The 14,271-nt window shown below is 35.0% G+C and overlaps 2 protein-coding genes across 4 annotated transcripts; one reads left to right on the top strand and one right to left on the bottom strand.

The window, feature by feature from the left end:
* Positions 1–233: 233 nt before the first annotated feature.
* Positions 234–3,313, bottom strand: LOC111386448 (protein FAR1-RELATED SEQUENCE 6-like). 2 transcript variants are annotated; one of them, XM_023010918.1, is made up of 2 exons: positions 3,020–3,313; positions 234–1,795 (listed from the first exon to the last, which is right to left on the bottom strand). In XM_023010918.1, the coding sequence occupies exons 1-2, from the start codon at positions 3,030–3,032 to the stop codon at positions 1,248–1,250; spliced, it is 561 nt and encodes a 186-aa protein (XP_022866686.1). In that variant the 5' UTR covers positions 3,033–3,313; the 3' UTR covers positions 234–1,247. The 2 variants fall into 2 exon arrangements, with proteins under 2 accessions (XP_022866686.1, XP_022866685.1); XM_023010917.1 differs by having other exon boundaries at positions 234–1,804; positions 3,020–3,312.
* A 443-nt stretch (positions 3,314–3,756) lies between these two features.
* LOC111386447 (exocyst complex component EXO70A1-like) lies at positions 3,757–14,082 on the top strand. Of its 2 annotated transcripts, none has more exons than XM_023010915.1 (11): positions 3,757–4,044; positions 4,204–4,299; positions 5,176–5,381; positions 7,839–8,081; positions 9,195–9,333; positions 9,415–9,624; positions 10,732–10,937; positions 11,811–12,008; positions 12,205–12,304; positions 13,385–13,632; positions 13,722–14,082. In XM_023010915.1, the coding sequence occupies exons 1-11, from the start codon at positions 3,904–3,906 to the stop codon at positions 13,837–13,839; spliced, it is 1,905 nt and encodes a 634-aa protein (XP_022866683.1). In that variant the 5' UTR covers positions 3,757–3,903; the 3' UTR covers positions 13,840–14,082. The 2 variants fall into 2 exon arrangements, with proteins under 2 accessions (XP_022866683.1, XP_022866684.1); XM_023010916.1 differs by having other exon boundaries at positions 13,735–13,836.
* Positions 14,083–14,271: the final 189 nt, after the last annotated feature.

The following is a 14,271-nucleotide window of genomic DNA, read 5'->3' as shown; positions in this document are numbered from 1 at the left end:
TACAACCTTGGTGTGGGCCCTACTAACATCTCTTCTCCATCTTCGTAATATGTAGGAGTCGGGCAGTGAAGTGATGTTATTACGGATGAGTACAGCGATCGCATGCCTGCAAATTATTCCTCGAAACTCAAAGAGGTGACAACTACATACGATTTCACATTTCTCCTTTTGAAAAGTGACATAACAGCTCTTTCTCTTCAATCGATCGTCATGTACGACATCTTCCAATACCTCGTCCCTGAAAAGCACTCCAACGAAGATATGAGATCGCAGTAGACCTTCCCAATGAACTCATCCTGAACTTTCCTAAATTTTGAGATGGTATAAACTAGTTGAAATTGCTTCTCTAGCTCGTATTTCTTTGCACATGGAACCATTTGTGAGTAAGATTTGAAATATGCCCGAAACTCCTTCTCTACCTTATTCCTCAAAGCTCGCTCGTATTGTTCGACAAATTGTTTCAACGACGTCTTAGAGTGCACATACCCGTCGAAGAATGCATTCATGCTCTCACTGCGTTGAGTAGTTAACATTGCAGCCCAGAACATACATTTCAAATAGCAAGGTACCCAACGGCCCCTGTTCGAATACAATCCCGACAACCAGTCATTGTCATGCAAATTATACTTCTCTATCATCGCACTCCAACCCTCTTCAAATTCGTCAACGGTTTCAGTATCATACACCAGTACGTGTATGGCAGAAAAGATTCACCCTTGTCGTTGTGGTGTCCAAACTTCTCTGGCAACTTCTTCAATATGTGCCACAAACACCATCTATGTTTTGTATTCGGGAACACAATCTGAATTGCATTCTGCATGGCCCTGTCTTGATCGGTAATAATACCAAGGGGTGCTTTCTATGCATACACTGAAACCAAGTCTTGAAAAACCACACAAATGTTTCTGTATTTTCGTTTGACAACAAACCACAACCAAGGAGTGTTGATTGCCCATGATGATTAACTCCAACAAAAGGCGCAAATGGCATGTCATACTTGTTAGTTAGGTATGTGGTATCAAATGTCACAACATCCCCAAACTCCTTATATGTCAGCCTACTCCTATTAACTGCCCAGAAAATATTCCTCAAGAGCGACTCTTCATCTAAATCCATACTAAAGAAAAAACCAGAGCACCTTGCTTGCATGTTTGAAAAGTAAAACTGAATTGCTGCAGCATCTTCTTCTCCCAGTCTCAATCGCCTTACTTGTTCAACATAATTTCGACAATCCTTTTCAATGCAAGTCATATTCTCATACCCCCTGCTTCTACAACCGCCGAAATGTAACTTTTATGCAAAAGAATCCCTGCCATGTCATTCACTTCAAGCCGTCGTTTGACATGGGCACTCAATTCTCGGTTGCAACGATACAACCTGGACTTCAAAGGGCTGGTTTTATGATTGTGAATAAGATTAGCTGTGTTAATTTTCCATACTCCACACGCATCTAATGATGTAGTCAACCTAACTTTACAACCCGTTTGAATGGTAGCTTGTGTCTTCATATAACCGCTTGTGTTACTACTTCTACGACTTTCACGGCTACATGTAAACACAATATATCTTACAATTCCATCATCATCCTTTTGCGAATTTCTTTTCCTAACCGGAAAGCCTACGTTGTACGCATATCGTTTGTAAAAATCAAACATGTCTTTTTCATCGCTGAACTTCATACCTACTTCGGGCACAATCATACCATCTAGTCCTACAATTCCATCGTCCACTACATTCACACTTTCCAACATCTTCTCGTTACCTGATTCTAACAAGATATCGTTGTCTGCCTCTTCTGAAATTCCTTTCGTTGCGACCAAAAAAAAAATATTGTAAAGTTTATATATGTAAATCTCTTGAAATACATATAAATCTTCTTTTATATATGTAAACCTCATTCTTAATTCTACTCAAATCTAGTGAAGGAAATAAAAATATCCTGTAAAACATGGCCTTGAAATACACATTTGAATGCAGATTATTAACATTCTTAGATAAATTTTTGGTTGCTGGGTTTTTAGTGAACCTATAATGCTTTGATAAATAATTCCATATATTACATTAATTTGGACTGGACAAATCGACTTCACTTGAAAAATTAAGAACATATTCGATTGCAAGTAACAAAATTCAGAAAATTAAATCCATTTTCAAAAAAATAAATAAATAAATAACACACACACACACACACACACATTTGTTTCATTTTTTTTTTTTTTTTTATCACTAATTCAACTATAAAGTATATTTGAACTTTAAACATTAGTCTAGCTACATGTCATTTATAAGAATTATGCTTGTATTGGACATTTTAATGAAAAATACATGAATTTGATGTGCGCACAAGAGGACTTATTAAATTTCAAACTCAATTGTTAAATTCAATAATACGCAGACAATGTATCCAACGATTAATAACCAACATCAAATTATGCTTGTGAAAGTTTTATTTAAATGATACAGAAAGTTTTGGAAGATCGTTAAGGGCCCATTTTTCCTGACAAACTATCTACAAGATAATTACGAAATGATTAAGACTAATGACCAATGCTAATTGTTCAATTCCAAGCCATGCGGGGATTTTGAAGGGACAGCTATACACACAGGGATAAGCCATGCGGGGATTAACACTAAGACTAATGACCAATGCCGACAAACTATCTACAAGAAAAATTAGAAAATTTTTTGTTGCTGGGTTTTTAGTGAATCCATAATTCTAGGTAAAATGAGACTTTTTGAGAAATTTGAACCCATAATTCTAATGTCTGAGACATTAGTGAACCATAAATTTGGGTAAAATGAGAAGCCATAAATTCTTGCACTTTTCTTACACGTTACTTTATGTAGTTTGTGAAGGAGGAGCTTCCCCATGTGTACATATTTCTATTTTGAGACTCAATTTAACAACGATTTACTCCAAACAGAACAAAAAAGGAGGTTATTATGATTACACTTTCATCTCACAGAGTATACCTTTGTCCCTAAACCAGGATCAAACTAAAATGGGAAAGGGGAATACCTTTGTTCGTCATCTCTTCGAATCAAACCAGATTTCGACTTCTACTTTGCTTCCAAAATGAACCCAATGTTGGATATTTCACGGAACGCCAATCGCGATGACTGGAACTCGCGGCCGAGAGATATTAGTGAAGAAATTGACCCATATTTCCTAAACCCATTGCTTTCGGCGAAATGAACCCTGCATCGGATAATTTTCCCTTTATGAACAAGATATGGCCCACCGTAAATCAGCTCAAAGAGAAGAGAAGCGCTTTCCCAGCAAAAATGAAGAAAATGATTTCACGCAAGATTTGAATGGAAAAGTTAAATTTGCTCCAAAGTCAAGGCCCCATTTGGGAGAGATTTTGAGAATTAATTTTTTGACCATTAGAAGAAAAGTGGAGCTTACTTGTGAGAGAATAAGTCAAAAATTACGATTGAAATAGTGAAATAACGGTCAAAAATTAATTTTTTGGGGTAAAAAATCCATCCCAAACACGCTCCAAATGAAACAAATGGGCCCCCCTAAATCCAAGACCATTTATTCTATTTTTTGTTATAACCATTTATTCTATTTTTTTTATAACCCACGTCAGCTTGTAAACAAACAGGTAAGGGAAAGAGTACAAATAGCTTTTTCCGAACAACAATGCCCAAACATTCCTACAGGTCACGTGCGGATCGCGTGATCAACCTACTAATAATAATAAAATATTAAATAACAGAAACCTATTTAAACACGCAGCAAACCAACCGTTCGTTTTGTTATTTTCCCCTTTCCCGATCCAATTCCCTCTTCCCATTTCACCATTTCCCCAATTTGATTATGAACACGAAAAATTCATGCATGAAGAAGAATGATCGATTCATATAGATAAACAGAAGCATATTTACGTAGTAGAAATGGAAACCCTAAGCGAACAAGCGGCATTGATGAGAGAATCAATGCAGAAAAGCCAGTCGGTTACCGATAATATGGTAGCCATTCTCGGCTCCTTCGACCACCGACTCTCCTCCCTCGAAACCGCCATGCGACCCACCCAGGTATACCCTTTCTTTCTTCTCCTTCTACGGTTCCTTGAAAATTTTAAAGGACATAAAATTTTAACACAACAATAGGAATTAACTATTGCACTCAGGTTTATAGGATATTAAGGAAATTTATTTGATTTGGTTAATTTTGGGACTGTGGATTGTGTTTAGCTGAGAACGCATTCGATAAGGAGAGCGCACGAGAACATTGACAAAACGCTCAAGGTGGCTGAGGCTATTCTAGGACAATTTGATCTCAAACGCCAGGTTTCACTCATTCTTGGTTTACTGGGTTTTCTTTTAAATTTTAACTTATATGCAGAATATATATGTAGAATTTACTCTTGTCAGAGGAGAAAATAGAATGAACATGTTGCATTTTAAAATTATTTTTTTGGAGCATAAAATGCGCTTAAATTTTGCTTGTTTGAGAGAAATATTTCCATGGAAGTGAGAAATATGTGCATAATTAAAACTGAGATTAGGACCGGGTTTGAGTTTTTCTCACCTTATTGTGCAATTTGATTCTCATCTGCTGTGGATGAAGCTCATCCATAGTCTTTTGAATTCAACCAATTTCTTGTTTTCTATTTTCCTAAATGGAGTCTTACGTCTAAGAATATTTAGGAAAAGAGTTTTCCTAACATTTTCAGTGAAGAGGTCTCACGGTATAATTTTCTGAAACACTTCAAAATAGTGCTGAATGAAATTAGTTTAGTCTAATTTTCCCATAGCACCAGCAGTTTGGCTCTTGTATAGTTGTATGCTTCATGTTTATGAGTTTTGGCAGTTTTCACTGTTGAATTTACTAGTTCTGGCACTTCCTTTTACCCTTAACAATTTTGCTTCTTGCTGAAAGTGCGTGGATGGAGAAGTGTTCATTGCCAGTTAGGTCTCGATGTGGCAAATTTTAGAAGATGCACGGTAAAGATAAAATGTAAACTCAAGTTCAAATGCTTTTTAAACTTGTATGTGATTGCAAATTTGCATCTGTATGTTCCAATTTCTTTTACCGTTGTAAAATTATGATTCTACGAACTAGATGTGAAAGATTGCTACCTTATTTCCATTGCTAATGCAACCATGCCAGTAATGAATTGTACATTATGTTAATATCACTGCCTAGCTTATTTAAATTTTCAGGCTGAGGCTAAAATATTGAGGGGGCCACATGAAGATTTGGAGAGTTACCTAGAAGCAGTTGATCAGCTAAGGAACATTGTTCGTTTTTTCAGTGGCAATAAAAGCCTTAAAAGCAGTATCAGGGTGATTAACCAGGCCAATAACTTACTTGGAAGGGCAATCTTTAAACTAGAAGAAGAGTTTCGACAGCTTCTTACCTCTTACAGGTTTGCCATATTTCAGCAATTGTCTTAGACATCTTAGTTCGCCCGTTTACTGGTTATATTCATAGTTTATGCTCAACAAAATGAAGTAAAATCTCTAAACAGTTTGTACAGTCTTGTGTGTGTCTAGTAACTTGTCGGTCTATCCCAACCCCCCCACCCCACCGGGGACTCCCCCTTCCCTCCATACATATACACATACACTACATACATATACACATACACTATCTTTTTCGGGGAAAAAAAAAGTTTCAGATTGTTCTTTATACAATAGTCCCTTGGCTAAGCAATTTTTTAGTGGCTAAGCAATTTTTTAGTTAATGACCGTACCATGCATTGGAAGACTTGGATTGGCTGATCTTGCGTGAAGACTCTTTCATGACTTCGTTTGAGAAATACACGTTTTTTCTTGTATTCTTATTTAAAATGTGATTAACATCATGTCAAATATTATTAAACTCGTAGAATTGCTTGTTGTCACCAAGTGAATTTGTTTGTTATGGGCAAGAGGGTTGCGAAGTCGATCGCTTCTTTTTTCTTTGAATTCATGCAGTTCTTTGTGTTGTGTAAAAACTTTCTGTCTCTATATGGTATAAGTATCACCTACATGTCTGATCAAATTTCCTAAATCCTTACATTTCCCATATTTTCTTAATTATTTCAAAACTCTTCAAAAGACCATTTAGATTGAGTATACGAGCTTGAAATGTGTCACAATAAGTATTTTACTATTTTTCAGTCTCTATTATGTGTTAAAGTCTTTCCTTTGGTAGAAGTTAATTTACATTACATGTCAACCATGCAGCTATTATGGATAAACACACTCTAGATTTTGCTTCTGTTAAATCTAATTGCTGAACTGTGCAAGTAATGGCAGCAGTGTACAATTTATTGGTGATAGTCAGTAGTCTTAAGAAGTCTTAGTTTCTGCTTTAATGGACTTAAAGTTTCAACTTGTTGCATAAAATTTAGGACCTTTTCAATAATGAAAACATCAGAGCCCTAATGTCTGTGGAGGTCTAGGTTCCCCTACGAGCTATAATTTAACAGATTCATCACATGTCATCTGTCAATGTACTGCTACTTGCAAAAGATAGTAGCATATAACAACAATACTGAACTTTATCCTCAATGTTGTTAAATGCTGCATGTGATGGTTGACAAAAATTGAGGATTAATGCTGGTGTAAACTGTTGAAAAGATAAATAAGGCTCTTAGAGTTGTGCCTTTGTTTTTATTGCAAAGTGAGGCTATGTCATTCTCTTACATCAGATTATTTACCTTTTGAAAGCCTCCATGAATTTTGATCCCCCCCTCTTTTCACCTGTCTAAAAGCTTAGTATTTCAGAGGGTGAAGGAATTTAGTTTTTTATATTTTATCTTCAAACACCCTTTTACATTCATGATTCATTTTTGTTAAATAGCATCCTCTCGACAGCCAATGACCCAGCTACGACTGCTAACTCCTTGAACTCAGTACGCTACCCTCCCATTCATTAACATATAGGCTTACCAAGGTGGATGCTTCTCGCATTCATCATGCGGTAAGTGGCAAACCAAAACCTACTCCAAACATGTTGCTGGCTTTTCATCAGTCGTTGCGCTCTAGATCTAAAAGCTTAAGCAGTAGAGAGAATTTGTAGTTATATTGTCAACAAGCTCCTCATATACAGGCTGGTATCATTATTTTATTGAAGGCACACGTGAAGGTTTTGTAAATGGGTGGTGGCAAGACACAAATCCACAACTATTTCCTGCTATTATACTCTATTGAGCTACCTCTTCTAAAATCTAAAATTGTTATAAGCTGGAGGGACTTATATTTCATCTTCAGGTCTCCTTTATAGTATAAGTATTGTGAACGCTTAAGAAAGGAGTAATAGAGGAATAGAAGGCTCCACTGATTTGGAAGTGTGGGGAGGTAATAAAATAATGAAGCTTTATGTCTGAGGAGTATGAGCTCAGGGATTAAGTTATCCAAGCATAGGAAGATTCAATTTTCAAATTTCTTGCTTTCTTACCTTTTGAGCAGTCTTAACTGAAAGATTTGCATGCCAAAGATCAGCAAAAAAGATCAAGTTTTTTATCCTTGTCTAGTTCTGGTTAATATACTTCTCATATCATATCAATATAAGCTTCTCAAGTGGGTTGGATGACTTGAAGAATATACTACTCAAGGTGGTCTGTGGCACCATTCTATTATGATTTTTTACAGTAAAGAGAATGATTTCAGGTATTCTTTATGTCTTTTATTCACCTTGATTTTGTGCCTCTTTACTCTTACGTGATACATGTTATTATCTTAGTGCATATGAAAATATTGAATTTAGTTTGTAATTGTTCATAATGCTCAACCTATTTCATAGATTCAATATAAGGTTTTCTTTTGCAAGCTCTTGACGTTCTTTATAATTATGAGCAATACAGCTGCACTAGTAAATTTACTTCTAATGCTTTCAGCAAACCTGTGGAACCTGATCGTCTTTTCGATTGCCTACCCAATTCTCTGCGACCATCAGCAGCATCACCCAGTGTCGATGGTCATGGACCTAAACCACATTCAGAGCACCAGACTAGAAGTTTGGAGACTGTAGTTTATCACCCTCCTGCTCTAATTCCTGCAAGAATTATGCCTTTGTTACATGACTTGGCTCAACAAATGGTTGAAGCTGGCCAACAACAGCAACTCTTCAATATATATAGGTAATTTGTTGATTGTTTACTCAACTGTGATGTAGTTTCTAGGTAATAGTATTGCTGTTGCTCGTTTGAAAAGTTTTAGTTACTACTTTACTATATAAATTTCTTGATGGACAAGGATAAGAAAAGATGAATTACAAGTCCACAATGATCGAAAAAGAAACAATATAGTTAAAAGCAGTATCCAATGAGAATCAAGTTTTTCTTATTTGTTTTTTCTTGTATAAAAATATGCAAATTTCTTTTGAGAAGGTCTATTTTTTCTTTTTAACAGTTTCTATAATGTACTCCATATTTCTAATTGTATGAAAAGCATTATGTACAAGTAACACTTTGGCTATTGTTATCTGTAGCGATCCTATTCCTTTGTTAACACTACACTATGTCTCTATAAGATTTGCTAAAACCTCTAGAAAACATGGTGTACTGGATATGTTTCTCAAGGAAAACTGGAGTAGATTCTTATTCCATACAATTGATGACCAAATGAGGCAATTAGATATGTAAGTAACTTGGGTCTGGATTTCAAATGCTTTGAACAGGTAGACAGGTAAACTTTTACATTTTTAAATGATTGGATTTATATAAGTAGCGTGAATGCATTATGAAAAATTATCAGGTAGGCCCCAGTAAATGCTATAGTTCCTGTGGCTATCAAGTGGCCTTCAGTAGCCAAAGGAAAGTATATTTTTCTTATAAATTATTAAATTATATATAAGCCATCATATGACTATTCAAATAATTTCCATTTACTAATTCTCCAAATTCAGATTACTTGGTCTTTCGAGTGATTTTGGGCGTGCTAGCAGGCTTAATTTTTAGTTCATATTTCTGTCTAATTATGTTACTAGATTTTATCGAGTCCTTAATACCTGTACTTGTCAATGTCGTGCAACAGTCAATATATTCTAATATCAAATCATGTAGGTGATTTTTTCCCTACCTTGTTAATTTGATTTTAACTTGTATAATTTAGTTGAGACGATTAATGGCAATATTTTTCACATATGGATGTCTGACTATGTTGCGCTGAACCTTGGTGTGTTTGCAAGCGTGTCTATATGAATGTGCGATTTTGAGTATATTTTGTTCCTCTGCTGTCATCATCGTACTTAGGGAAGCTCGGTCTTCAGCAGTGGAACAGACTCTCAGAAAACTAGGTGTGGAACGACTCAGTAAAGATGATGTACAAAAAATGCAGTGGGAAGTTTTGGAAGCAAAGATTGGAGACTGGATTCATTTTATGCGGATTGTGGTAAATTTTGACGTATGTTCCATAAATTTTTTTCATTTTATTCCCCTTCATTTATTGACATTATTATTGTATCAAAAACAGGTGAAACTTTTGTTTGTTGCTGAAAAGAGTGTATGCGATCAGATTTTTGATCATGAGAGTCTTAGGGATCAGTGTTTTGCAGAAGTTACGGCAAATAGTGTAGCCATGCTACTTAGTTTTGGAGAAGCTATTGCCAAAAGCAGGAGATCACCAGAAAAGCTATTCGTCCTCTTAGACATGTACGAGATAATGAGAGAACTACAGCCAGATGTATGATACAGTTTGCCTTTTAATTAACCGTCCAGGCTTGCTTATTCAATATATCATCTTTGGCCCTATGTTGAATTTTGACATTCTTATTGAACCTGTCCTTTTCTTCTTCTCTTCCTTCGTTTGATTGAAAGAATTTTTTTTCCATTTCATCTATAAAATATCTGGCGGAATTTAGTTTTGAAAACCATCTTTCTACCCTACGAAAGTTAAACAGAAGAATAATTTTTTGGGCATAAATTATTTGCCAAATTCCGAAGCTTGTTGAACTCTTGACATATATATATTCCCCTGGTGGTCGTTTTGGATTCACCGCTATTGTTGAATGAATTATCTGTTCAAACTTACTTCATGGGTGGCACCAAAGAATGCTCTGTGCAAATGAAGAAAAGTTTATTGGTCCCTACTAGTAGTACATTAATTGAAAATCCATTCATAACTTATTTAAGCTATAAGCAGAAATCTAATTTGTAATTAGTTACTATATTTCTGATTGCACTTGTGGATATAAATATATTGGCATTTTTGTAGCCCACTGATTTACCCCTCTCTCTATTTCTCTGTACATATTATGTGGATGTACACTAACTTGTTAATGTGTAAGTGCGCACATATATAATTTTCACTTAACATTGTGCTTCCATTTTTGCAGGGAATAGGAAAGAGGAGAAAAGTATTTTATAATCCCTTTTACTAAATGACGTTAGTTATATGAAGATGAAACCTTATTCTCATAAATGCAAATTTTTGGGACCTTAACGATTTAGATTTTCAATGTAACTTCAATAAAATTAGTGTTATGAGGTTAGTAGATCTTTCAACTTTTGTGGAAGTAGTCATAGGAAGGTTACAGTGGTTCTTACCCTTTTTTCAGTGAACATTTTTTCTGTTCAATTTGTCAATGTTACTAATAAGTAGACCTCAGTTATATTTCATGAATCATACTATTACGTTACCATAATTTGTCTACTTGTTTGTTATCTTTTCCATTTTTTCTTAATCTCTATTTTTATTGTTTATCTATTTTCTGCGATTTCTGTTTTCCATATGATGAACTAATTATATTTTGCGTGGGATTTGGGTGTACTTGTTTGCTGTTTTTGACAGATGGATATCATATTTGCAAGTAAATATTGTGGTGAGATGCGGGGAGCTGCTAAGGTGTTGGTAAAACGCCTAGCTCAGACTGCCCAGGAGACCTTTGGTGATTTTGAAGAAGCAGTTGAAAAAGATGCCACAAAAACTGCTGTTCTCGATGGAACAGTCCATCCTTTGACCAGCTATGTGATCAACTATGTGAAGTTTGTCTTTGAGTAAGTTTGCCTTGTGGAGCTTTAGACTTCTCTTGTTTGGTGATGCAATACAGTTGACTCTCTAATAAATGATGTTTCTTAGTAGATAAAAAATATTAATTATTATAGTTGCATGTATTATACTTCATATTAAAATTAACCTTTGATGCTTTAATCTTCATTTATTTATTCCTTGTACTTTTATTTAGGATTATTGTCATTTAATAAACTAAGTGTGATATTGTTAACTTTATCATAGTTCCTAAATGGGTTCCACTTAGAAAAGGACTTCATGTTTCCTTCACAATTTTTGAGCTATTAATCAAAATACACATGCTACTAAGTATATCCATGCCTCACGGAAACTTTTTTTTGTTGAACTAACTTCTTGTGTTTGGTTGATTCTTGAATATCCTTTTTATTTCGTCAAGTGATCAAGAATTTTCTCTAAACCAAATTCCTCCGAACATAAAAATCATTGCATGCACTGTAGATTAGAAGTCCTTCTTGTTCAGCATTATCTCTGAGTACTTCTAAGTCTCCAGTATTTAGATTCCATGATATTAACATTTACAAATGATATTTCAATACTTTGAGTAGTTAGTATTTAGAATTTACTTGTACATACAATGAAAATATAGAATTATAAATTTCTATTCTAATAATTAGTACTACAAAAATGTTTTAGCAAATTATGTTTCCAATTTATCTAGTTTATACATCTTCTGCAGGCTTTAGTTTCTGCTGATTTTACTTGTACACCAACCAAATTTCTTCATTATTTTTCATTTTACAAGCATTTTTTACTATTATTATATTTTTGTTATCTGACTGCTTATGCATGTTTACGTTTTAAGCCTGTAATGTTCTTACTGTTGGTGTTGATAATTTCAGCTATCAATTGACTTTGAAGCAACTTTTCAATGAGTACAATGATGGTGATGAAGATGAACAGTTGGCATCTATAACAACTCGGATAATGCAGGCTCTCCAAAATAACCTAGATGGGAAATCTAAGCAATACAAAGATCCTGCTTTAACTCAACTGTTTCTGATGAACAATATACACTATATCGTTAGATCTGTGCGCAAGTATGTCACGCTTTCTTGGCATGTTTGGTGGGAAGTATTGGGTAGCACTGGAAACACTGAGGAAGAAAGAGAACCTAAAAGTAGTTTCAATATATTGTCCAGTCCTATCTAATACTAATAAAAAATGCACTTAGTCCACTGTCTCTGTGTAACAAACTAGTGAAAAGTGACCAATTTATGGAATGTTGCCATCTAGGTCAGAGGCAAAGGACCTGTTAGGTGATGACTGGGTGCAGATACACAGAAGAGTTGTCCAGCAGCATGCAAATCAATATAAGAGGATTTCATGGTCTAAGGTTTGATGTACTTGCAGTACCTTTTTTTGCTTGCTCAGGACACATCATCTTTGTTATGGTTAATGAAATGCATATCTGTACAACTCTTCTTTATTGATATAGCTCGTGAAATTAGGTTCTCACATATTTAATTTAAAACAGAACAACATGAATTAAGCTGATTTTTTCATTTCCCAAGAATGGAAGGAAAAGTTTACGATGTACGTATCGCAGATAATTCATATTAAATCTGGTTACTTGTTTAAAAAACTATAGCATTCTTCCCAACACCAATAATCCAAAAGAATGGGAAAAATGAGAGAGAGAACTACAAGGAATGATTAATGGTGGAATAACAGAATGGAGGCTTCAAACACTTTCCCCTTTTCCTCCAAGATATCGGCTAAATCCTAAAACCTTTCAATTGCAATTAGCTGTATTTAATGGAAAAGTTTAGACTTTGTAATACCCTTATCTCTTCCTTTTTCAGTATCCGTTCTCATTCTGTGTAAATCTTTGTTATCTATGTCTCTTTGTTCATCTTCTCATTTCACAACTTTGTTGATGCTATTGTTGCAATAGTCGTTTGTCGTGTTTTTTTTGCAAATGGAGTAGCGATAGAGTTGTTAACAGTGTAGTGCAGTGTCAAAATTTTGACGTGCGCTCAATAGGTAGACAGGTGGGCAATGCTTTAGAGGGTGAAGGGGAGGAAGATAGTTGATGTGGATGTAATATGATAATTAAACCACATTAATGAATATAACCTATGGGGGGTTGGTCATCTTTTAAAGTAGCAAAATACCTTTAATTTGTTACTCTCTCTTTGGAGCTTTTCATGTTTCTGTTTCATATAAACATATGTAAAAACAGGGAATTAGATGTGTATTCCTTTTCTTGTTTGTCAAATTATAAGAGCAAAAACAAAATACAGGAAACACATCAGTGACCAAACGACCTCTTTAGTTTTTCCTTCACTTTGTTAACCAAATTCGATCTTGAAAGTTGAGATGGATCTGATAATCTTTGAATATCATTTTTAATTATATTGCATAGTCTGTCTTTGAACATTGGGAATGACTCACTCTTGGTTATGATTTGCAGATTTTGCAGTGTCTCTCCATTCAGGGACTTCAGGGTGGAAGCGGTTCATTTGGAGATGGTGGCAGCACTACTAACGTATCCCGGGCAATGATTAAAGACAGGTTCAAAACCTTCAACATTCAATTTGAGGAGCTTCATCAGAGGCAGTCTCAATGGACCGTTCCTGATACTGAATTACGCGAGTCGTTGAGGCTGGCAGTTGCAGAGGTCCTGTTGCCTGCTTATAGGTCTTTCATAAAACGTTATGGGTACACTTTCTTAAGACTCGATAACACCCCACCCCAACTATTGACTTTCGTGATAATTGACGAATTTGTTGAATCTTATATATGCTTAGGCCTTTAATTCAGGGTGGAAAAAATCCACTGAAGTACATCAGATATAGTCCAGAAGATCTTGAAAGAATGCTGGCTGAGTTTTTTGAAGGGAAGACATCGGTTGATCCAAGACGGTAGATTTTATTCTTTTTTGAGCAAGAACAGGTTTTTAAGCTCTTTTCTTCTGGAGGTTTTATTCACTGTACAATTATGAGACCAAATAATTGTTGGTAATGTAGTGCAATCTCATTATGGATAGGATGAAATAATCAAATGTTGATATATAGACAATAACTTTAGGATCTTATGACGCGGTTGGGAGATTAATAACAATTCGAAAGGTTGATGTAAATGGAATAAGTAGTCTTATTTTGGTTCGTACATTATAGACTATTGTAGTTTTCCACGCTTCTGATGTACATATAATGTAGAACTTTGTGAATTCTTGACTAGTGTGTATCATATTATGAGAATATAGTATCTTACATCCTTTCTCTTATCCTCCACTTCTCACTATTAACCTTTATTCCAAATGATGTAAGCAAGAAGTTAAATGATTTTAGTCCTCAA

The sequence above is a fragment of the Olea europaea genome, unplaced genomic scaffold, assembly GCF_002742605.1.
Source record: "Olea europaea var. sylvestris unplaced genomic scaffold, O_europaea_v1 scaffold3550, whole genome shotgun sequence".
NCBI classification, from domain to species: Eukaryota; Viridiplantae; Streptophyta; class Magnoliopsida; order Lamiales; family Oleaceae; genus Olea; species Olea europaea.
The sequence above is the reverse complement of the archived record's forward strand: the minus strand, read 5'-3'. Positions and strand labels throughout refer to the sequence as shown.